Below are 26,814 nucleotides of genomic sequence, written 5' to 3'. Positions count from 1 at the left end.
CCCAGAACAACAAAAAGAATGAAGAAAATAAGGAATACAAGGACTGGGAGGAGCATTGGTGTCATTTAAACACAGAACTAACTTTAAATCAACCAAAGAACTTGTATGCATGCATATGAGCATAACAAATGGACACAGACAGGGGGATGGGGGAAGAGGGCATGTGCGGGGGAGTGGGGGGCAGCCGGGGAATGGTCAATGGGGAAAGGAGACTTTATGTAATACTTTAAACAATAAAGAACTTAAATAAATAAATAAATAAATAATTGTAAACAACAAAGAACTTAAATAATTAGATAGATAAATAAATGTAGTATCTATGTTTTTTTTCCACACAAGTTTATTGAGTGCCTGTGATATCAGTTCTTCCAAACGAATTTATTTTAATGAAGCTTCAGTTAAAATACTAATAGAATTCTTTCAAGTTTACTCTAAATAGATCCATTTGAACAAATGTGAAAAATATAGTTTTAAAATTTTGAAAAATAAATTCATTCATTAGAAATTGTTCAACAAGTTACCATTTTTATAATAGTACCATAACTAAGACAACATGGAAACAGCACAAGAATAAGACATATGAGGATAACAGAGTGGAGAGCCTGGAAACAGTCTAGATATGCAGAGAATAGTATGAATATTACTGAGTTTAACTCATTGTATGGGAAGAACTGTGATCCATCCAGGGCGGATAGGGAAGGTATAACATGAAATAATGACTTCATACCATAGACATAACTAAACTCCAGGTGACCAAAGGAATTTGGACAACCCAAAAATCCTGCAAACATTCTTAAGAAAACATAGATTATTTTTATAGAATTGTGGTGAGGAAGACATTCATAAGCAAGACCCCAAAACAGAAGTAATAAAATAAAAGATAATGGCACCCATGATCTTGCTGTATGAGAGTATATATGTAATACAATTACAAGAAAATAAAGACAGAGAACATTTGTCACGTGCATGAAAGAAATACATAAGTATAGAATGCAAATAGCTTATAAATCAACTAGAGGCTTGGTGCACAAATTCGTGCACTGGTGGAGTCCCTCGGCCTGGCTGGCAATCGGGGCCGTCTTGCCCAATCCCAGTGGGGACCGATCTGGGGCCAGCCGGCTGGAGGGACTGCGGGAGGTTGGCCGGCCACGGGAGGTTGGCTGTGGGAGCACACTGACCATCAGGGGGCAGCTCCTGCGTTGAGCATCTGCCCCCTGGTGGTCAGTGTGCATCATAGCAACCGGTTGACCAGCCATTGGGTCATTCAGTCATAATGATCTCTTAGGCTTTTATATATACTAGGAGCCCAGTGTGATTCGAAATCGCGCAGCACTGCCCACCCTTGAGTTGCCGGTCCGGCCCTGCCTCACTCTGGCCCTTGAAGCAGCCATGGCCGCTGCTGATCAGGCCCTCCCCCAGCACAGGCACGCGGAGGCCCCTGTCGCCCTGCCCCCAATGCTTTGCATGCAACCTCCTCCTGTCCGGTCAACCCATTACGGTGTCCAGGTTAATTAGCATATTTCTCTATTTTATATATATAGATAGATACAGAAAGACAATAAAATGAAATCATGTGCAAGATATATTTTAAAATAAATCATGCATGAAGCAAAACAAATGGCTAATAAATGTAATGGAATGTTTATCATAATCACTAGGGAAATGCAAATTAAAACAAGATGACATTGTGAACCAATCAATTGGCTAAAACTTTAAGAGATTGATAGTAGCCAGTGTTAGCAACAGTGAAAAACAATTTTGGAAGAGAATCTGGCAGCAACTGTCAAAGCATAGATTTTACATACCCTTCAACACATAATTCCACTGCTGGGAATCTATTTAATGCGAAAATGTGCACAAATGTACAAGGTATTTATACTATGATGTTCATTGATACATTATATTTATTAACTAAAACTGGAAGACTACACTTGATTGCACAACAATGGAGAAGCAGTGAAGTGACTTATGGTGTGAGGGTCTTCGGTTGACTTTTTTCTCAGATGCATTCTCCCCTTCCTCCTTTCTTACTGTGTATCTCCAAGGACGGGCCTCTCAGACTTATTTTCCTATGCTCCTCTCTCAGCTGGCTTTTGACTCTTTTAGGCCAATAAGTACTGTGGGGAGATTGGTTGGTAGGGAGAAGCCACAGCAGTTTTTTCCATTCCCTCGCTGCTCCTGCTAAACAGGCGCATTGTGGTTCTAACTTTCCCTAAGCTCAACTCACACAACCTCCTCCTTTTGTCCCTATGGTTTTAAGGATGCAAGTGGCTTCCTATTGATATTAATCTCTGGATTGTCCCTTTGTTCAGACTTGGCTTTTTACCTTTTCCATCATCTCTGTAATTAATTCTTTGTATTCAAATTCCGCTACTTTAAATACTTAAAATGATTTTGTTTTCCTGCTTGGAATACATAACACACACACACACACACACACACACACACACACACACACACACACCCCTCAGCAGCCAGTTTTTTAAAAAATGCTATAGAACAATATACTGAGTGAAAGAATGTTTCTGATAAGTTGTTGACTTCAAGAAGGAAAGTTGCTATATCTTATTTTTAATATGGCCTGTTAGAAAAAAAATTAAACAATGTGTGTATGTTAAAGTGATGATGGTAATAATAATGATAATCAAAACTTTTGTAGGAAAAACAGGTATGGCAAAATACCCACTAGGACAAGTTGTTCTTATGAAGTTGAAGGAGGAATATGTGTGTGTTGAGAGGAAGAGGTACAACTACATTTTACTTTATTTGCTGCTTTGTTTGGATGTTTTTCTCCTGAAATGCATTACATTTATAATTTCAAACATTTTAAAAAGCAAGTAATAAAACACTGTGCCTAAGCTGTTTCTGATCAGTTTTATTAAATACTAGAGGTCCGATGCATGAAATTTGTGCACTCAAGGGGAGGAGGAGTTCCTCACCCTGGATTGTAAGAGGGCACAGGCCATGCCAAGGGATCCCACCGATGCATGATTGGGGCCAAGGAGGGATGCAGGAGGTTGGCCAGCCAGGGAGGGGTCACGGGAGGGCTCCAGGGCATGTCTGGCCTGTCTCTCTCAGTCCTGATTGACCAGACCCCAGCAGCAAGCTAACCTACTGGTCAGAGTGTCTGCCCCCTGGTGGTCAGTGCACATCATAGCGACTGGTCGACTGCCCCCTGGTGGTCAGTGCACGTCATAATGAATGGTTGAGCAGCCTTAACATATCATTAGCATATTACACTTTGATTGTTGAATGGACAACCGGACGACCAGACACTTAGCATATTAGGCTTTTATTGTATAGGATGTATGTTTCTATATATTCATTTGCCATGGGAATGATCTGAAAGTACAGTTAATTCTGCAACATGTTGAAAGTGAAAATTTATTCCAAACAGGATTAATATATTAGGGAATAACTTGAGCCTGCCATCTATACTTATGTGTGATTTTGTCAGAGAGACAACAGGTGAATGTCAAAGGTTGAACCCAACTGAGCTGAAAGGTTTAGGAATACACAAAATATACCCATGTGCACATGCCTTAAATGTCTACCTGTGTCAGTTCAGCTATGAGTTATGAGCCATGGTATGTATCCATATCTAGTTTTACAACTTTCTGTCTGACCTCAGGTCAGCCTCCTTGCAATACTCCACATTAACTCACAATTTGTAACTCTTTTCCAGTGTCCACTTCAGGTCCTTTTCAAGACAAAGCAGCATATTTATTGCAGTATTTTTGCATTTCTTCATGTAAGAATACATGTGTAAAAATGTGCTACCATTTTTATTAGGTTCTGATTTTTTTTTCTCCTCATGAGTCATTACAAAGCTTTTTGGTATTGCATCATAATCCCATTTTCTTTATAAGCCCAGTGGTTTTTACTGCACAATTTTTAGCAACACTAAGTCACAGGTGAAAGGTGGTATGAAGGTAGGCTAAATAGTAGTCATCTCAGGTGGTGATTAAAGAAAAATTGAATTTATTTAAGGAAAAGGGGATGGAAGATGGGGATATCCAAAGGGAAGAGCTACACAGCACTGAGCCAAAGGGTATTGCAGCAAAAATGTATTTAGGACAGTAAAATAAGGAAGGGTATAGGAAAACCTAGACTGGGCTGCTTTGGTTTACTGAGAAGTAAGAGAAAAGGGGGCTTTGAAGAGAGAGATTCAGAGGGTTAGTACAGGATGAGCTGCCACTGCCCATTGCTCCCCTGGTTGCAAGTCTTGTGGGGTCCCATAGAGTTAGGGGATACAAGCCTATGGAGAAAGGGAAGGGAAGGGAATGGCATGGGCGTGCTCCTTGCAGGGGGAGCGCACACTTGTTCTCTGTCCTGAGTGTATTGATCTCTCTCTTGCAGATAGAAATCTTAGGGAAGGTCTCAGGGGAGGGTCTTAATAGAATATTCATCAACTTCCTAGGTGTTCTCTTTCAGGGTCCTGGTCTCCACTGATTGGACGGTGCCAGGGCAGGGGGTTATTAGTCAAGGTAGTTGGTCCTGAGGCAACTAAGGTATCACTTGTTAGGTTTTGCTGTTTTTTGGAGCCTGGGGCTGAAATACAACTGAGGCCTAGATGTTATCTTTAGGGAGGAGAAGGTGGGGGGCGGGGGGGGGGCGCTGAAATGCCTAAGCAGTGATCTGAAAGATCAGGGGTCCAAACTGACCAGTCATAAGCTAGGGCAGTGGTTGGCAAACTGGGGCTCGCAAGCCACATGCGGCTCTTTGTCCCCTTGAGTGTGGCCACGAATTTTCAATCGCACTGCGTGCCCGCTCGTGGTATTTTGTGGAAGAGCCACACTCAAGGGGCCGCAGTTTGCCGACCACTGTGCTAGGGGAAGAACAGTTACCCTGAGGGTGAGGTTCTTGTTTTCCATTTTTGCCCCTTGCTAGGCATTCAGGGCTTTCCGCCCTGGTGTTTCTGTACCTGGCCCATCGTCCTTGCTCTGCTCATGTCTAAAAATGAGATAGCGAAACTGACTGTGTCTTTGAGTAGTAATTTATTTGTTGCTTACCTATAGTTTCTATTTTTCCCCCTAAAACAATAGTGTGATCAAATCTAGTATTAATAGTTTGATCAAATCTATATCAACATGTTTAAAATAAAGATTAGGTGGTAGCCAAAGGATGAGTACAGCCATTCTAGGTGAAGGCTTGAGGCTATTGAAGCTCCCCTCCTTCACTAGTGATGCAATAAATGTCCTCTAGTCTCCCTGTAAGAAACTAATCATTGAAGCTCCTCTTGGAAAACAGAGGTGAGGTGTCATAGCCCCATCCTGGGAGCTTTTTCAATCAGCTAGGCCCCATACATTTGAACCATAGAGATGTGACTAAGTCAACATTCTATTAAACAATGTAACGAGCCAAATACCTCTAAATTAGTTTGCAACAGTTCAAAATTAACATGATACAGCTCCAGAAATACACCAGTATTATATATTAGGTGCTTATTGACTTTCAAGCTTAGTCTTGTTAAATAAGATTAGAGCACTCTATCCTTTGAGAAAATATGACTCTGAGGGGAGGTAACAAACTTGAACCCCCTGGGAATTTCAAAAGGGAGAAAAAAAAATGAATTTTCTTCATGGGATTTGAGTCTTCAGTTTCTGCCCACTTTTTCAGAGTGAATTTTCACTTGTTAACCCTTCTTTTTCTTCCCCTTTCCAAGGACGTATCTGTGCTTTTCTTTTGCTTATCTTGTTTTAATCAGTTCACCTAGAGCCAAACTCCACTGTTTATCTTTGATTTGGGCAGGCTTACCCTCTTCCTCCCCCACAAGCCAGGTTCCTGGGACAGCGCCCACTGAACTTTGAACTGGTTCTTGATCCCAGTATTTTCCTGTCTCTGCACAGGATCTGCTGCGTGCCTGTCTCTGCGGAGTTTTGTTTCCAGCCGTGCTTTGACAAAGGGCTTGTTCTGTGAAGCACGTCTTGTCCTCTTTGTCCAGCCTCTGGCTTAAACCACGGAATCACAAATATTCTCCAGCTGGGAAGCAGACCAGGGCAGAGATGAAGAACCCAGAAGCCCAAGGGGATGTTTCCCTTTCCCAGGGAATCCGCATGATGTTTTACGTGATGAAGCCCAATGAAACGTCATTCCAAACCCTGGAAGAGGTGCCTGATTATGTAAAACAGGTGAGACTCTTGGAAGAGGCTGCTCTTGCTTTTTCTTAAGAAGTCTAACACATCTTGAGGTTTGGTTTACTTTCATTCTTCAAATTATGAAATTCTAATAAAATTAATTCCATTTCATAAAGACATGGAGCAAAAGTAGAATTTCTACTTGAACTGAATTTCCATATAATATCCATCACCATCTTCTATTAAACTCCCTTTCCTTGATATGTCACTCCAGAATACAACAGAAGCTTTTAAAGTTATCCTGGACACAGTGACATTACAAATTTAGCTGACAGAAGCTGATATCAGTAAACTTTGTAACAATTTCGTTTTCCAAGGGTAAACTTGTCTACTACCTCCCAGGAAACTGTTTCCTCTTTCATTTTGTAGAGTAGTTCTGCAGAATGGATACACAGCTGACTGGGTCCAACTCTGACTTCCTAACTTTGAACTTGAATCAAGTTTTATTTGAAACTCTGAAGTGTTTAGAGGCACTTTTCACTTTTGGTTCCTGGCTATGATTGGCAATGGAAATATCCAGAATTAGAACTTGAATACTGAGGTTCCCCACCCTGTCAAAGTTCCTATAACACTTACTAGTTCAGACCAGAAATAGAAGAGAAAAAAATGACATCAGAGAAAATGTTCTTGGTAGTTTATTTTTTGAAAATTGTAAAACTCATGGTCAGCTTCCAAATGAGTGAAACCCATAACTTTTTTTCAGGATTTGATATTACTCTTTCAGATTTTTTTAAGAAAAAAAAAGTGATACTTATGTCTTTAAAAATCAATATTAAAAAAAATCTTTATTGTTGAAGGTATTACATATGTCCTCCTTTTCCCCCATTGACCTCTTCTATCCTGGCCCCGCCTGCTGGCCCAAGCCTTCACCACCCTATTGTCTGTGTCATGGGTTATGCATAAAACATCATTATTTTTTTATATTGTAACACCAAACCTAGTCCAATATTTGGTCATTGGTAGTGGATCCTAAAAATATCTATTATATAAAATAAAAATAAAGCTGAACAAATAAAACTTGAGTGATATTTCAAACACTTAAAATGACCTTATTCTTTGAAATACTCAGAATATTCTTTGTTCCTACAGTTTTAACTTTGTCATTTCTGTAATATTAATATGAAAAGCTAGAAGTGTGTACATTTTTAAGGACTACTTTTTAAAATGAGTCTAGCTTAGTTATATGTACAATAGACTTGTGATTTTTGCACTTATTTTAAAATGTGTTTTTTAGATCTAATTTGTAACATGTCCCTCCTACTCTTATGTTCTTGGTGCAATTATCATGGTTGCATCTGTTTATATTTTATTTCCAAAGTAGTTGATAGAATGGAGCACCTGTTTAGTATACGTCTGAAATAATCAAATTCATTTGTTAGGAGAAAATGATCCTCTAGGAAAGGTGTGTACCTTCTCTTTCTATAAAATGTCACTCTGGATCGCCACTTCTGGAATGACTAATGAGGAAATGTGAGAGAATTTTAGACTGAGCACAATAGCATCTCTTTTCTACAATTTTCTTTCCAGGCAACTCCATTTTTCATCTCTTTGATGCTGCTTGAACTAGTTGTCAGCTGGATCAGCAAAGGGAAGCCCCCAGGTCGTTTGGATGATGCTCTAACATCGATATCAGCTGGTGTTCTATCTCAGCTTCCAAGGTGAATTAGTTGGTTAGCAACACTGAAGGAATCAACCAAAATTCTCAAATTTATTTACACATATGTCTCCAAAGAATTCAGTTACTGTCATTATATAAAATGTTGATATTTTGTTCATTATGGATTTTTCTTATCATTCATTACAAAAGACAGCTCTAAATATTATTTACTTTGATGACTGAGCTAATTGGTGCCCCTTTAATTTTGTGTCCAAAGAATGTGATTCATTTGACTTACTATAGAAATCTGATGTGCAGACACTACCTAGTCAAAATCCCATAAAACTGGATCACTACAGTGGTCTCCTATGTGGTACCCTGTCTATGGGCCATTTGTAGCTAAACATTTCCTATGTGAATCTGGTGAAAACTCTTCACAGGTTCCATTTTGCCTGAGGATAATGTAGGAATCCCTTCCCTGATCTGTGGAGGTCTTGGCCTGCCCACGTTTGCTTCTGGCCCCTTTACTGCCTTTTGCCCTTTTGCAGTGTTTGTTCCTCCCATACTCTGTTTCTTGCCATTGCCCAGAGGTCACACATGTTTCCCTCTGCTCAGAAAGTGGTGAACTCTGATTCATTTCTTAAGTCTAGGCATAGACTTCTCTTGAAGGATCATACTCTTCCGCAAGGTGGGGTGCCTTGGGGGCTTCAAAGGGTCATTGGAAGATATAAAGAAGAGCAGAACCTTAACAAATAGCAGTTTATCCTGCTCTATAGGTAGGTCAAAAATAGTTATCTGATAATCTCTTATGGGCAAGACATCTAATTCAAATTCTTCTAGGTATACAAGGGGCAAGGGGGAGAACTTTCTCTTGAGCTTGCAGCTAAAGCTGACTTTAGCTCAAAACAATCTACATACCACAGGGGAACACTTGGGTGACTCATTCTGGACCCCCACACCTACTACTTTTTAGAAAGAGTAAATTATAATGTGTGTAGAGGAGAAACCCATGAGGATTACTCAAGAGGCAGGGGATGAGGGAAGATTCCCTTAGAAGCATTAGCGTTGTGTTGTTGATGAATGTTCTCATTCCTACTTCCCACCCATTGCTGCTTTTACTGTTTTAAGAGCTTTACTTCTGACCAGTGTTCATTACTTAGGAATGTTTCCATGAACCGCCCAGTGGGAAACCAAGGTGGATTTTAAAAAATAAAATAAAACAAAAACTTAAAGATATGTGAGAAAAGGTGAGATCATTTCATACAATTGCATAAAATTGTCTAGAGAGGAAGTAAATCTGAAAGTCATATTTCTTTCATGGTTGCACATTGTTTCACAAACTGAGCCTATATCTTAAGTTATTTTCAGTTAATTCCAAGAATACCCTAAATAAGAATTTACAATTATACATACTAGTAATATCCTCTATTTCATCTCTCCCTTGAATAGAATTGAACAGAAAATCACCCAGCATACTTAAAGGATATGTACATTTGGTTATTAAAAAAATACCCATTTGGTTACTGTAGTTTATTCTGAGAAAGTTAAGTGTTTAGTTTATGGAAATCGAAAAATAAATTGGTAACTGAGAAATACCTTGCAGGTGCAATTATGGGTCACATATTCTGTTGAGTTGAAATGGATTTATTAAACACTCTGGGAGACATCAAGTTGAATGAATGCTTCAACATTTCTTTTACTTTTTCAAGTTTGACTTTGGTCAAAGTGAAATTTGATTTTTCTCTTATCATAACATTGCAACTACTGGAAATATGAATTGCATCCTCAGTACTATAATTCTGCTTAGCACTGTGCTTTTAAGATAGTACAAAGTTATAACAGGATATGCAAGAACCAGAAATATATTTTTGCTAAAAAAACAAACCCCCAAAGTATAAGGAAGATGAGGAGAAAGAGAGAGAGAGAGAGAGAGAGAGAGAGAGAGAGAGAGACAGATGCAATTCTTTTCCTTCACATTCCACTCTTCATAACACTCCTTAAGCTAACACAAGCTCTGATGCCCTTTGAAAGAAAGGTAAAAGGTTGTGAACTTGAATCTGGAGCATATTTTTCTATAGTTATATTTTGAATGAGGACAGCAAATGGCTTCTTTTTTGTTCTGGTAGGTGTGAACAGCAGTTCTAAATTATGAAATGTGTACAGTTTTTATAAGTTTTACAGTGGATTTTTATCTATCATAGCCTTTTGTCTAAAAGATCTCAGCAAAGCAAATGATCTGAAAATAAAATTTTAAGATATTTTTGTTTATTTTGTTACTATTAAAATCACACAGATGTAAGCAGGGAGGAGAGCTGGTCCTCAGGACCCACTCCGATCCATCCCTCAGCAAAAGACGAGGAGGATTTAACAGAAACTCTTAAAACAATATTTCAGTTGAAGCCTCAGCATCAAGGGGAATCCTTGCGCAAATCATTAACAGCTGAAGGTTAGATTAACACGGCACTGGTTGTATCCTCTCCGAGGAACTAATTTCATTTTCCACAGGAGCATTGGTGGCTTGCCGTGTCCTTTAAATACATGATTGCAAGAAAAATGGTAGTATACCATTTGTTAATTCATTTGAGAGGAATTACACTTTGGATAATAATTCCAAATAGGCATGTAGCCTCTGACTAGAGAAGCTGTGGGAATCAAAGTGAAACCCTGAACATATTTTTCCACTTTGCCATTCATGTAATAGAAATGCTGTATGCAGACTTAGAGGAAAAACAATGTTTATTTGAGGATCTCCATTTTATTGTTACATAAAATTTGAAATATCTTGAAGATTAGTAGCATACATACCATATTGATAGAGAAAATGGCATGCTGTACCTTTCAAATCTTTACGTCAGGGAAAATAGTAATCATAGACAAGATTATATCTTATTTACAAGCCTGTCGAACAGACCATCATGTGTAATAAAAGTCCATCTGTCCTAAGAACTGGATTCTGGGCAGGCCTGCATCTGTTTTCCTTTTCTGGAATCCATGGGCAACCCTCCTAATCAGAATCTAGTCTTGAAGTTATAGACAAATATTTTTTCTTATTATAGTTAAACCCAGTGTATCACATGCAGATAATCTGCCTTTCTGTCAAACATTTGAATATGTGGCTTAAAAAAAATTAAACAACGTTTTACTAGCAACATTTTTACAAAATCTATTTTTATTAAATCTATACAAAACTTGTGAATAATCCTGCTACTGACTTAAATGCTAACGAGTGAAAAATAATCACATCCTTTCTTTTTCCTGCTTCTTTAAGCAGAACTCAATTTCCAATCCTTCATTAGAAAACCAGGACCTCAATTTGTTACTTCCTTCCAATGTTTCTGCTTCCATAAATTGCATCCTCCCCAGAGAAATTTTATTCCCGATATAAATATCTACAGTATGTTTGTTTTTAATGGGTTCATTTATTCTGTTGAAACAGCAGATTATAAATCAAATTGCAATAGGTTGGAGGGATAATTTAAGTAGGTAAATTTTCAAGTAAGTTGGGGACTCTCCACTTTTAATACGTATGGGTCACTGCCAAATTTCAGTATGGAGTTAGCTGGGCAATGTTCAGCGGTACATATGCACAGTTTTACTGCCATGACTGCCCTGGAATTTTCCATTCCTGACAAGAAAATTTCAAAAAAAACTTTTAAAGAGGAGGAAATTAAACTTCTTTGAAATACTTTTGACTCCTTGGGGTGGGACTGGAGAATAAAGAAAAATTGTATACTGGGTTTTTATACTAGACTTTAGGATCAGAGATAATACTGCCTTTGGCAACATCAGACTTCTAACAAATGAGTGCTATCATTTTGAATGATGACTTTAATAAATAGTTATTCTTTGCCCATAATCATAGATATGTATTTGTGTAATACTAATAACAATATTTAATGTTGATAGTAATACATTTATTAACCTAGAAAATTATTAAAAGAACATCCCCTAGTAGAGAAAATAAAATTTAAAAACTTGCATGTTTGTTAATTGTATTTGCTAGGGAGAATGCTTATTTCCTCTGAACTTTTACCTTAGAAACCTTATAAATAGAGTTTGTTGTTACTTGTGTACTTTCAGAGATTGCTGTTAGAATAATCGTTCCTAATGAATGTAAAATTCCTGGTGTTTATTAGCCTGGATTTGTGTGCTTATTCAATAGAATAATTGAATTACTTGAAGTAATTTACTTCTTGCAAAATGAAAAGTGCAGCAAATTTACTTCAAAATCTACCACATTGTGTATATAAAAGTCTATGATTTTGTGGTTGTAGTAAAATGAAATTAAATTAAATAATTGTTTCATAAAGGTAATGCCATTTCATAGTAAGTTATAGTAGTACAAATGTTATCTGTCTGCAGAAGGTAGAGGTTATATATATTTTGTAAACACTGAGCAAGTATTAATGTTCCACTAGATGGAGCAAAAGTGGCAGCATCTTTACAGATAAACAGTGCAAGTTCCTGGGCCAGGTTTAAGAGATTTTGAAATTAATAAATAACAAAATTTCTCATAAAACAAATATTTATATAATGTAAATATATTTATTTATTTATAATTCCCTGAAGCTCCTAAGACTATTTATAATAACCTCATTTAAATATTGATTTATTTTCTGATTTATGGGACAATATTATTAGAAATAAAAATTTATTTTTTTCAACTTTGCATAATCTGGCCAAATCGGAGAGTGCACACAGCTCTAATGACAGTTGTGAAATAGTATAAATTGGCAGATGTCTGTGAGTACGGGGGACATAATTCATAATGCTGCAAGTTGCTTTGAAATTTTACCAGTTTGCAATGAGAGCATCAAATTTAATTTACTTGATTAAGGATTAAAACATGAAAGTATTTGAGATCTAGATAAATTTATTGTCTATGAAGCCTAATGAAAGAAGGAATGACATGTCCAACATTTCCTTTCCATTTTACATTCAAGCCAAGATGGCTGTCATAACTAATTAGCTTTAATTAGTAATCTCTTCACCAAATAATATTCATTCTAATTTATTAATTATTTAAAACTCTAAACATTATAAAATTACCTTTATCTTTTTAAAAATCCAGGATCATTCTGGAAGAGCAATTTAGTGCCTCACCAGATTTTATAGTAACTAAATATTGACAGGACACATTTCTAGTGTTGAGAGAAAATGTTATATAAACACATAAAGAATTAGCTACTTTTCATTTTCCAAAAGACCAACCTCAGACCCAAGAGAAAATTGCTCTTTGGGGGGAATTTATGAAGAAAATAGGACAATGAAAGGGAAACCTCTATAGATTGATTAGAGGATTCTAATGTCTCCTTATATTTAGAACATTTTGTGGTCTTGCATTCAAATTTAGTGAGTAAAAGGGATCTAGTATTTAGTTATTCAAAGCCCCTGAACTTCCCAATATTCCATCTCCACATGATATAGTAAACTCATATTTACATACATATTACATATGTCACTTCCCACAGGATGGGGTTTACAGAGTTGAAGTTTGAATTCCAGAGTGCAGAGTCATATGCTGGGGGTTGGGGCTGGGAGAAGAGGAAGGAATTTGAAAATGAAAGAGGAAGGCACTTTGGTTTATGATTCAAGGTCTGGTGGGAACATTTTTGAAAATGTAGGTGCTATTTCCTGCAACCAAGGGCTTTCCAGAGCTTGATAATCCTTTCCCAGCTGTATCCCTTTGCTGGATTGTTTGTAGTTGTGGGCAGTCCATGGCTGTTTTTTCCCGTTTCTGATGGAAGAAGATCATATTCATCTTGCTGATAGAAAGCAGGGAATTTAACTCCCACAGCTTCTCCCCTCTTTCCCTTCACCTTGAAGAAAGTCTGGCTTCGTGCTAAAGTGTGAAAAAAAAATAAAGCCGTTACTGTAGGATGCCAGGTATATTTCAGCTCGATTTGTGTCAACCCTAATAAGTAAGTTGACGAAGTAATAAATTGGGTGTCTGCTCAAGATCTGGCACCTGTACAGGAAATAAAAAGTATTTCACGTGCAGGCAGGGTCTCTTGTTTAATAAAGACTCCGTGTCTTAAAATCTATTTCACTTGTGACCGGAACTGACAAAAGAGACAGTAACTTAAAAACACACACACAACGATTCTGAACTGATGGGGCATTGATGAGGCTGGTGATTATATTTGTTCTGTTCACCTTTATGTCCTCCCTGTCTTGTTCTGTCCCTGGCACCCAGTAGGCTCTTAATATAAATTTATTGAATGAATCCATGAATGGATCAATTTTGACAGCGTGAACTAAAGCTTATGTAAAAAGTTGTAGGTTATTTCAATATTCTGTTGTATTTTCTCATTTTTAATTTTTCTTTCTAGATCAGTCTTTTTTTAGGGTATCAACTGGGGAAATCCACACCCCCAAGACATTTGTTGTCACAACTTGGGGAGAGGGCTGTGCTACTGGTATCTAGTAAATAGAGGTCAGGTATGCTGCTAAACAGTCTACAATTCACAGGACAGGCCTTCACAACAAAGAATTATCTGGCCTAAATGGCAATAGTGTCAAGGTTTAGAATCCTTGTTTTAGAGAAATTATTGGACTGAACCATATAAAATTGTTATTAGTTACCATTTTTACCCCCAAATTAAAATTCATATGGTTAGCCTTTTACTAATAGGTAACAGGAAATAATTTTAAGATTTCATAATTCAGGTAACAGTTTTCATAGGACAGACCCCTACAAAAAGAATTATGTTGTCCAAATGTCAGTAATGACACCTGAGAAGCTCTTGTCTAAAACATGTTTTAAAATAAAATTTGTTCTACTCCCCACCTCCTTACTTTGACAAATAACTATAACAAATTGGAAGACAAGGTTTCCATTTAGATTCCTTAGATTTCCAGAAGAATGTGGGGGCCCCTGGCCCCATGGCCTGTCCTGTCTTGTAAGGGATCTCACACACATGTGTGTGGACATCCCAGATTGCTTGTCCAAACTCTGTCTACATGACCAAAAATAGACACTCTTGATTGCCTAGTCACGTCTAGGAGTTTGCACACCTGCACAGGTCAGCCTTCTGAAGGACTGGACCAGGAGCCAGGCCCACGCGGGTCCTGTAAGCAGGCTTGGACCACTTTGACAGGGGATTGTGGAATATCCAGAATGTGGCCCGGGTTGTGAGAGGAATTCTGGGCTGGTAGTTCCTTTGGATCAAAACCCACACTCTGGGACCAAAATGCTCTTTCCAGCCATATAATTGCTGAAGGTCATCAAAAGGAATGCTGGCTTGCCCATGAACTGGACCTGTACAATTGAAAGCTTCTTACCTCATCTCCTATCCTTGGAATATATGTTCTGCCTCTTAGTCCCATATCAGCAGCTGTTTCAGGATGTAGCCTTGAGAGAGTAAGGTGTTGTTGAGACCATCTGGATTGAATAAGTGACTGAACCTAGTTAAAGCCTCTACACTAGTGGTTCTCAACCTGTGGGTTGCGACCCCTTTGGGGGTCGAACGACCCTTTCACAGGGGTCGCCTAAGACCATCGGAAAACACATATATAATTACATATTGTATTTGTGATTAATCACTATGCTTTAATTATATTCAATTTGTAACAATGAAATTGGGGGTCACCACAACATGAGGAACTGTATTAAAGGGTCATGGCATTAGGAAGGTTGAGAACCACTACTCTACACAGACATACCTAATTTTACTGAAATCACTTCATTGCCCCTCACAGGTATTGTGTATATTTTTAAAGAAATTGAAGGCAAGACCCTCCAACAGCAAAAAGGTTATGACTCGCTTAATTGCAGTAATCTGGCACCAAACTTTTTAAAGATTCTGGTGGGCTGGTGCAGAGATTTATTTGTCTTGCAGTTGGTTGTAAGTTTTCATGTTTATTAAATTTGCCATCTACCAACCTGAAGTGATCTGTCTCTTTCTTAGGCATCTTCTTACCCTATGGGTACAAGGGCTATTTTACAAACCAGAAATAATCTCTAATTGAAAATTGGGTTTTAGGGAAAAAGTGTAGGTATTTTGGTATTTCTATTATTTATATCACTGCTGTTGTAAAGTAACCTATTTTACAGATTAAATGATAGAAGCATATAAAATGAGAATTTTAATGTCATTAACTAATAATTAAAGTCATAACATAATTAAATGAAAAGTACATTAAAATTAAAGGCCTGGTCTCCAAAAGGGCCAGTAACATGCTAACTCAAAGAAGGTAACTGTATAAAGGTAAATACTATTAAAATGTGAATTTTAACAATATACTAATTTAAGCTACTTCTTCAACTTTAATTTAAAGTTAGAATATTTAAGAATTTCATCCCTTGTTCATGTTTTATAAATAAATGTTATTAGGTAGAATTATCAATATATTTTACAAATATAAAAAAGTAAATTCTATCAAATTTTTAAAAGAATAAAAGGAATAATTATCTTGAGCCTGATCTTAAATTTGATCACAGTAATTTAAAGAAAACAGTTATCACACTTTATAAAATTGAAGTTTATTTTATGTACTTTTTGAACGATCTTGAAATAAGAATTTAAAATTTACAGCTTGGTACAGTGGGTGGCAAGATATATTCTGTTGTCTGTTTTTTTTAAATTTTAAAATATATATTTTATTGATTTTTTAGAGAGAGGAAAGGAGAGGGATAGAGAGTTAGAACATTGATGAGAGAGAAACATCGATCAGCTGCCTCCTGCATACCCCCTACTGGGGATGTGCCCACAACCAAGGTACATGCCCTTGACCGGAATCAAACCTGAGACCCTTCAGTCCGCAGGCGACGCTCTATCCACTGAGCCAAACTGGTTATGGCCTGTTGTCTGGGTTTTAAAAACAATTGTTTATTTTAACTAGGTTCATATATGTACTTTATTTCTAAGAGAAGGTTATTCCCTTATACCCGTGGTCGGCAAACTGCGGCTCGTGAGCCAAATGCGGCTCTTTGGCCCTTTGAGTGTGGCTCTTCCTAAGCCTTAAGAGTACCCTAATTAAGTTAATAACAATGTACCTACCTATATAGTTTAAGTTTAAAAAATTTGGCTCTCAAAAGAAATTTCACTCGTTGTACTGTTGATATTTGGCTCTGTTGACTAATGAGTTTGCCGACCACTGCCTTATACCATAAGAGCTGTAGTTTATATTACAAGAAATATTGAAATGCTATGAATATCCAATTTGTAATATTAAGAATAACGTATAAAACCATTAAAAGTGTGTGTGTGTGTGTGTGTGTGTGTGTGTGTGTGTAAGGAGATAGTAGAGAGGAAGAGAGAATTGTTAGCCAGCAGTAACTTTAATTAAAGGAAAATATTATGGGAGTAACATATTTTAAGGTAGTAGGTAATTTGCAGACACCTTTTAAAATATGCTATTTATAATTTCTACCTTTTACAGTAACTTCCTTTAAAAAGCACCCTCATTGTGTTCATTAAGATTTAGAAATGACAAGTATAGAAAGCAAGTCAAAGTTTTGTCATGTTTATGGGTTCCAAGAAAAGCATTTTAAGAGACATAAAAAGTGAATGACATCCTAAGTTCCATGAAATTGAGAATGCAAATAAGTGTAACCAGTGATACCTATGAAACAAGGAAACATTATGTGAATCATTTTGATACCAGGAAAATTAAGCCTCTTAAAAGACATGATGGAGTGAGTAGTCAGAAACAACAAAGAAGGGGGAAGGATTATATTTTTACACATGACTATATTAATTTTTTAATATTATCTAAAATGTTTTAGCATAATTTTACATCTAAAAGGTAATATAATCATTGCTTGTGAATCTTATTTTTCCAGATTGTTTTTCAGGAGCATTGAACTGACCAGTTACATTTATATCTGGGAGAACTACAGGCTCATCATTTTGCCTTGGGATTCTCCATGGACTTGGTATTTAACTTTCTTAGGAGTTGACCTTGGCTACTATTGGTTCCATCGCATGGCCCACGGTAAGTTTCAAATCAAGGCTTTTATTGATAATTTATGTTAAACTGTGTTTGGCTCATGGTTGGTGTTTAGTAAGTATTCATTGAACTAATGAATAAATGAATAACATTGGTTATTTTGCAGTATGTAAAGATTAATAATTCAATTTTTTCAAATTAAATGGAAACCATCTGAAGTCACTTTTTAAAAAGTGAAATTATTAGAGGTGCATTTTTCATACTTTTTAAATTTATTACAATAAACTTTTTAAAAATTGATGGATATAACATTACTTTTTATACAGGGTGTCCCAAAAAATGTATGCACACTTTAACAACTGATAGCTCAATTTGAAACTAAAATGTATTTTAATAGACACTACCTTTATAATTATTCAAAATGTATGTATACATTTTTGGGACACCTTATATATTGCCTTACATTGTTCTTATTATCGTGAGCTTGCTGGAGTCTACAGACACTTGCACTCAAATTAAAACTTCACATCCCAATTATCCAGGGTCATTCAGAAGAGCTCTGTAATTGCATGGAATCCTAGGTAATGTGTGCTGTTATACGTAAGCTTGATTGAAACTCTTGGCAGTACTTCCTCATTACAAATGAAAATACAATCAGCTAGGCGTTCACCATAGTGCACTTTAGTATTACCAAAGCTTTGCAAAATTACTCATCTAATTCAAACCCCTGTTGCTACACTGGTTCTCAGAATTTACTTTTTGGGATTCTTGGATGCCCCTCCAAAGAAATATTTTGTTATGGAGAGGGAAATGGAAGTGCTAGAAACGGTCTAAACCTCTGTAGGGGTAAGTAGAGGTTGGAGAATGATTGCAGAGCTGAGGTGAGCAAGTGGTCTCCAAGGAGGAATAAGGCATGCAGAAGTCTTTCTGAAGGGAAATGGGGGAAAGGGCTAATTTTGAAAAACTACCTAAGAGCAGAACTCAGGATTTCAGTGGGTGGTTGAGTTGAGTGGGTGGGAAGGAAGGAAGAGGAAGAGACCTGGAATAATAATAATAAAAAATAGATGGGAGATGGAAAGAAGAGTCCCAAGATCAGAGTGAATAACTGAGCTGTGTGTGTAGGAGTATGTGTGACCAAATATCCTTCCTAAGTGAGGATAAAGGAAATAGGAGTAGCATCCACAGGCGTCCACTTAAGGCGGCTAAACTAAATACAGCGTTACTTTTGCTAAAAAGTTTAAACATATACATTTCAGGAAACTATAAAAAGTGCTAACTCATTAAAATAATTTGAATTGAACATGTAAACTAGAAAAAGTAATTTATTTTGTGTGTGATAACTTTTGTCTTTGAAAATAATAGGTCAGCTCCTGACATCATTTCCTTATATTTAAATGCAAGAGGATACTCCCAAATTGAATGTGATTAAGAATAAAATATGTTCTGGGTAGTAAACTTTGTATTTTATTTCAAAACAGTCGTTTTTCTCTCTAAAATTAACCCATTGGCAATCTTCCTCATTTTCTATGCAGCAAATGGGTAATGTACAAAGCATTTACATTCTACTAGTTAATTTCAGGAATCTCCTAATATCACACTGTTGTGTCCAGATGTGTTTGGAAATCTGCAAATTTGCTTAATTTTTGAAAGCCCCTTATATAGGAAACAAAGAACCAACAAAATATTACCAAATATAAAACTTCTAAAAAATAAGTTGATAGTAAGTGCTCTCAGTGAAGAGCAATTAAAGTAAAATAATGTATTAAAAACATGAAATCAAGGCTGTTTAAAGTATGCTTCCCATTAGAAAAAATTGAACTGAGTCCAGTAGAGGGAGGCATTTAAAAAAATCTGAAAACCTTCTGGAAAAATACTCACCACCTTCAGGCTATGAAGCCTAATCATAAGTTCAAAGACTTTTGACTTGTGATGGAAAGCTAGTAGGAAAAAAATAAAATATGGAGCTGAATGTGTCAAACTTCAAAATGACAGTCAATTTTTAAAATCTATATGATAAAAATATTAAAGTAACTTTTTAGAAACCCAGTAATTCATAGGAATAAGAAAAATTTCTAATATCAAATTTCTTGAGCCTCTTGGATTACTAAGCTTATACTGGTTAATTGGTTAAATTTATTCAACTGAAAAGTTTGAACAGTTCTAAAATCCAAATATTTTAAAATATGAGAAATGACTGCTTCTATTTAATGTGTTACTCTCACTATTTACAATAAAATGATATATCTATATTCCAAATTTGTTAATGTTAAATGCTATGAGTTTTGAAGAAATATACTTAAATTTCTGTTTTAACATGTATTTGAATTATTTCCTTAATAACCCAAATTATTGCTAGATATCTGTTATGTTGTTATTTGTTTGCATACATGGAGACTTTTCTCACCTTAATTAAGGGGACAGTTTGGTATTAGTGAAAAAGAATTTATTCTCAAAAACTTCATTTTCATCTTAATTTTTATGCAAAAGAGAGAGGGGTATTTGAGGCTGTATGTGTTATTTTATTTAATTTTTCTTTGAAATAATGAGAAAATTGCTAATTATTATTAACTTAATGGTGTGGCAAATTGCTTTACAGGGCACGGTAATTTCTACAGAGTACTTTTACAACTTAAGAAAGAAATGTAGAATGATAAAGTTAGATAGGTTTTTAATGAAAAGTAACATTGCATGCATAGTTTCCATTAAAAAAAAAGGATGCATTATTTTTCTTTATACTTTCTATTAGTTATACTAAACATGTAAAATAGCGAGTAAAGATTTTTTAAGGAACATGTAAAATATAAATGATTACTGCTTTGCAAGAGCAAGAGTGAGCCTTCCAAGGTGCTGGTAATAGACTTTAACTTGTCTTAGTTGGTAGTCACATGAGTGTATACGTTTGTAAAAGTTTATTAAGTTGTACACTTAAAGTTTATGTACTTTATGTCTCAATAAAACATTAAGTTGTTAAGTAATATCACCTACGTGATTTCTTGGTAAATAGTTTGAAGTGAGACTAATATAATAGGGAACCGTATTTAGAAAGAAGAACCCAGAAATGATTATTTATGACTGTAAGCACACTTGTGTGACCTTGCACATTTACCATTATTGTTTCCACAGCAAGGATGGGGGAAGGAGCAGCAGACACGTTGTTAATCTTATTGCCTTTCTTCTCCAAGTGCTTCTTTGCTATTTCTGTGCTACCAGAGGTGGGCCTAACTCTTCTTTGCCAGTTGAGTTGATGTTAGACTTGGCCAATTTAAGGGACTGTGGGGATGCTAAAAAGCCAGAACAGCAGAAGAAACTTAGCTTCCATTTTCCAGAGTGCTGTTTTCCCTGTCTTCACAACAGACTAAGTATATGGAGAGCCTGGTAAGCATTTGGTTCATGGCTAAGCTCTAGCCTAAACCTTCTGATAAGATCCCGTGTCCTCCAGGGAACAAGATCGGAGCACTACCTGTAACCCTCACCCTCTGGGGCCTGTGCATTCTCGAAGTACCTCGGTCACCAGCAGAGTTCCTGTGTAGTCACAGCCTCTCCAAAGATATCTGACTCTTAGACTTGGAGGGGGAGGCTCTGCCTGTTCCCTCTCCCTCAGCTCTATGGGCAATAGCTGTGTTCTGCAGTTGCTGCTCTGTATCACTTAACTACTTGTTTACTTCTTTTAGTAGTTAACACTTTTTAAAATAGTTAATCATTATTCTTTCAATTGAATTTATTGGGGTGGCATTAGCTAATAAAATTATGTAGGTTCCAAGTGTGCAATTCTATAATACATTATCTGTATATTGCATTGTGTGTTTACCACCCAAAGTTAGATATCCTTCTGTTACCATATATTTAATCCCCTCTAGTAACCACCATACTATTGTCTGTATCTATGAGTTTTTGTTTGTTGGTTCGTCTTGCCTGAAAATTTGTTGCTTTCAGTTTTATATCCTATATATGAGTGAAATCATATAATTCCTATTTTTTCTGACTTATTTCCTTTAGCATGATATTCTCAAGATCCATCCATGCTGTTGCAAATGTCAGTATATCATATTTCCTTATGGCTTAGTAGCATTCTATTGTATGTATATACCAAATATTCTTTATCCAATCATCTATCAAAGGATACTTTGGTTGTTTCCATGTCTTGTCCACCATGACGAATGCTGCAATGATCATAGGGGTACATATATCTTTACGAATAGATCTTTTCAAAAATTTCAGGTAGATACCCAAAAGAGGGGGTGCTGGGTCATATAGTAACTCTATTCTTAATTTTTTTAGGAATCTCCATACTGTTTACCATAGTGGTTGTACCAGTTTGCATTATTACCAGTTTACATTCACGGCCTCTCCAACACTTTTTCCTTATTCAAATTACAGGCATGGTTTCTGTCTCTTAATTGGACCCTGACTGATATAGCCAGCATCCTCACACATTCTATAAGGGTTGTAAATTAGAATTCACCTAACTATCTTTTATTATTATTTTATTCTGAGTCATTGATTATACATTCAGGCTACAAAACAATTTAGTGTAGTTCTGAAATAAAGTTTTCATCTGTAAAACTGTTATAATAAACAAACTATAAAATCCCCTCAAAACTCCTATTCTTTTAGTCAATAAGTAAACTGTTTAGTGTATTTTCTATTCCTCTTTTTCTGTATTTAAGCAAGGTGGATGATAATTTTATGTAATTAGTTATAAACACTTGTCCCATAGTTTATTGTGATTGAGCCTTCGTATATGACTATTAAACTTCATTTTTATATTTTTCCTGACTTCTAAGGGAGTTAAATTTAGATCATCCTAATTTCTATTGTTGTTTAAACAAAGAACATAAGCAGATGCATTAATTTGAGGTTATTTTATTTTGTAATGATACCAGGATTGTGCTCTATATTGAAGAATAGGTCACTAAACATTCAGTTACATTTGTGTTTCTCATTTAAATACCAGAATATACCTATTTTTATAACTCTTTGCCATATATTATGCCTCACTCCTTATTTTAAAAAATACTAGTATAGTGTTGATTGTATTCTTATTTGACCACTCATGTGAAGTCTACTCATATCTGCCATTCCCCTTGTTTAGTCCCATGATTTCTGACTTTCTCTCAGCCCTTGGAGAAGTCATCATTTAGAATATATGTGAGGGATGCCTTACAATTCCCACTAACTTGCCTATGACCTCCAGTTTCTCATCATCACTTTCTATTAAAAAACATGGCACCTGTGTTAACCATTTTCCTCTAAGTCTAACTCATCTCAATGACAGAGGCTATGTTATGTTTACTGTTAAACATCTGTCAATTAAAACACTTAAAATGTGTATGAACTGAAAGGTTACCATTATTTTCCCTCACAGAGCCCCATTTGAGGGAGTCTTCTTCCTAAAAATAATTTATTCTTATCTCTGGCAGCTGCAGTCCTCCTTAAAGCCACAATCTAAATTTCCTTTGGTGTTCTTAGGTTCTGTATGTAGGTAATGTATAGAAAACGCATTTGAAACAAAGGTTCTGGACATCATCTAGGTGTTAAAGGTATAGATGCATTGAGATATCAAGCAGGGAAGTTACACACTTGATGAAGGATAAGATTTTTAGGAATCTTCATAAGCCTACTTTTTGAACATTGATATTAATGTGTAGAAGTATTTCCAGGAATCCTTGGGAGCATTTGAGGATGGGTATGGCAATGTTTTCCAGAGATTAAAAAAGCTGGGAAATGAGTAATTAAAATGAAACTGGAAGGCAGTGATAAAGATTAACTTATTAGCGCTGTCTGACTTGTGACTCTCCCTGAGATAGAGAACATGCCTATTTTTCTTTTAGTGCAAGGACCTAGTACTCTTGCTGGCTATATAGCAGAGAGAACATTGAAATTGGTTTTAAGAGATCTAGGTGTGTAACGTGTGTGTGTGTGTGTGTGTGTGTGTGTAAGTATAACTATTTAGCACACACATAACTTTGGGATTAATGTCTCTCAGAAAGATTTTGTTGATTTTATTTACCTCCCACTTTTGTAAGGAAGTCTAAATAAAAAAAATGCCTTAAGAGTATAAGAACTGAGTAAAGTTGAATGAATGAGTGAATGGATGAATGAATGAATGAATAGATAAACTCTAAGCAAGCTAGATGGAGGCTTCTTTGAAGATTTAGGGGTGTTAAAATGGGCACGGGAGGGAAAAACATTAGAGAATAATAATTTTACACCTCAAAAATTCAAACAAGTGGAATTCTATTCTTTTTCATTTAGTAAATAATAATTGTGTCCGAATTTAATGTTAGCATATTAAAATAGCATAATGAGCAAGACTTCTCTGTGAAGTACTAAGAGAATACACTAAGTGAAGATTCCTGGAGAAATCATCACCTAACTTAAAAACTTCTTTCCACAGTTATAAACTTGTCATTCATACATAGCTCATTCATGAGTTATTTTTTTCAGCAAAGATTTAATGACCACCTATCTTATGCCAGCCCTTTACTGGGCACCTGAAATAGCTTGGCTAATAACAGATCAGGACATTGATTGTTCATTCTACTATAGATATTAGACATTATCAATTAGTTACAATAATGACAGAGAAAATACAAAGATGTTTATAAAGTTAATTCTAAAACTGACAATAGAAACTCCCATCATTGTCACTAATTTGTAAATTTACAAATCTTTTAATATGCTAACAAACTTTTCTCAAAGTAGTGTGTATAAAAGCCAAATGGAGTTCTGTTTAAAATTCATTATATCTGATATGATGATACTAGTAATAGTATTAATAGTAATACTATTAATTAAAAGTCACCTATCAATGAAAGCCATTGGAGAAGCAACAATATTGTGATTAAAAGAACAAAAAACATATATTCTGGAGCCAGGTTACTGAGTTCAACTCCTAGTATTGTCACTTATTACCTGAGATTTGGGGCAGGTTAATTTCTGTCTTATTATTCTACTTAATTGATGAGGGAACTAATAACACTACACATCTCATAGGATTTTTACTAAAACTTAAATGAGTCAAAACTTAATAAAGTGACTGGTATATTGATAATACTATTTAAGTATTACTACTATTGAATTAATGCTTATTTTTATTGCTTGGTACTCCACTAAGTGATAATATAACACAGTATATTATTTAAATCCCAGAACAACACTATTAAGTAGGCATTCTGGTTTTCATCAGATATTGAATATTTACTATATTCTAGGAATTCTAATTTCTGGGAATGTGGCAGTAAACAAATAAAAATTGCTGCCCTGATGGAGTTCACATTCTTATTGAGAAGGAAATCTATTAGAATTTTTACATTTTATCTATATTTTAAAGTTTGTTACCTTCTCATCTTAATTAAATGTAATTTTTCTAAATGTTTTTCAGTTTACAAATTGAAATCTCTTTTCCAGAACCTAGAAAATTACTTGAAAAAAAAATATCACTGTAACAGCCCAGCTGGCATGGCTCAGTGATTGACCATCTACCTATGGAACAGGCAGTCATAGTTCAATTCCTGGTCAGGGCACATGCCCAGATTGCAGGCTCCATTCCAAGTAGGGAGCATGCAAGAGGTAGCCAATCAATGATTCTCTCTCATCATTGACTCTAGAGGCCCGGTGCATGAAATTTGTGCACTTGGGGGGGGGGTCCCTCAGCCCAGCCTGCCCCCTCTCCAATCTGGGACCCCCTTAGGGGATGTCCAACTGCCAGTTTAGGCCCAATCGGTTTAGGCCTGATCCCTGTGGCAGTTGGACAATCCAGGACTGCTGGCTCCCAACCGCTCACCTGCCTGCCTGCCTGATTGCCCCTAACCGCTTCTGCCTGCCAGCCTGATCACCCCCTAACCACTCCCATGCCAGCCTGATCAATGCCTAACTGCTCTCCTGCCAGCCTGGTCGCCCCCTAACCTGTCTGATCAACGCCTAACTGCTCCCCTGCAGGCCTGGTCCCCCTCAACGGCCTCCCCTGCTGGCCTGGTCACCCCTAACCACCCTCCCCTGCTGGCCTGATCTCCCACAACTGCCCTCCTCTGCCAGCCATCTTGTGACTACATGGGGGTGGCCATCTTGTGCGAGGGCATGACAGTCAATTTGCATATTGCCTTTTTATTATACAGGATGTTTCTCTCTCTTCCTCTTCCTTCCTCTCTGAAATCAATAAAAATATATTTAAACAATTTTTTAAAAATCCCTGTAACAGAGTTTTTCCTTCTCTTTAATATATAATTTAACTTTGGACTTTTTTAACAGTTTAAATCCTTGTACTTCATAGAATGCTTTCCAACATGTAATTTTGTGTGGTAGGCATTTCTAGAGTATGTATATGTCTTTTTCCTCTCAAAATTCACAAATCTTAATTTAAAAAAAAACACACTGCTATATATTTTCACAATATAAAGCTTATGCTGCATCAAGTTTTAAAACAAATGTTCAGCGCCTACTCTGTGCCTTGGAGCTGTTTGAAGGAAGAGTATATGTCCTCTGAGTGAAGTGCTCAGACCATCCATTACAGAAACAGTATAGACAAGCCCCAGAAAACTTCGTAAGATGTGCAGGTGGTAGTTAAAAAAATAGAAAATCCTTTTGCATCAGTATGAGATTTCATGAGCAGTGATCTCTTTTTCTATAGCAATTTAGGAATATAGTGGGGAAAATATGCCAATATGCAGAATTTGATGGGTTCCACTATGGTGATAAAACTGCTTAGGAAAAACAAGCAAACTGACTTTAAGTTAAAGGACATAGTGAACTGCAGGTAGAGCATAAATGCAAACAAGTAGGAAGTAGAAAATAATGTAAATGAGTCTGAGAGAGGATATTTAGCAGAGGCAGTAATATATAAATCATGTGTAGCAAAGACCTGTAAAACAAATTTTAAAATTTTACTACAAAGGAATAGTGAAAGCAGTCGTATAATTTAAGAATAAAACCACATGGTTAAATAAGCGCATTAAGTTACCATCATAGCTTAATTGTTTTGACTGCATATCAGTCGAAAACTGGAATATGAAAAAGGATAGATACAATTATATGAAAAAGGATAGATGCAATTATTAATGTCAAGGAAAGGAATTGATTATGAGAATGGAATAAATATTTCAATGTAAAAAATATATATAACCACAACATAAGGGTAAATCCTCTTAATGACAATATATATTACTAGGATCTTAAGTACCCACCACC

General features: G+C 36.2%; 1 protein-coding gene across 1 annotated transcript in view; it reads left to right on the top strand.

Moving 5' to 3' along the window:
- The first annotated feature begins 5,906 nt into the window (after nt 1–5,906).
- AGMO (alkylglycerol monooxygenase) overlaps nt 5,907–26,814 on the top strand; it is a 263,397-nt gene continuing 242,489 nt past the window's right edge. Inside the window, exons 1-3 of the mRNA XM_006085039.2 lie at nt 5,907–6,131; nt 7,665–7,795; nt 17,522–17,673. Of these exons, the coding sequence (XP_006085101.1) occupies nt 6,006–6,131; nt 7,665–7,795; nt 17,522–17,673 (409 nt within the window). The 5' untranslated portion in view covers nt 5,907–6,005. The remainder of the gene's footprint in view (nt 6,132–7,664; nt 7,796–17,521; nt 17,674–26,814) is intronic.

This window comes from Myotis lucifugus, unplaced genomic scaffold (genome assembly GCF_000147115.1).
Source record: "Myotis lucifugus unplaced genomic scaffold, Myoluc2.0 scaffold_15, whole genome shotgun sequence".
NCBI classification, from domain to species: domain Eukaryota; kingdom Metazoa; phylum Chordata; class Mammalia; order Chiroptera; family Vespertilionidae; genus Myotis; species Myotis lucifugus.
Note: the sequence above shows the minus strand (reverse complement) of the source record. Positions and strands in the feature narration are given on the sequence as shown.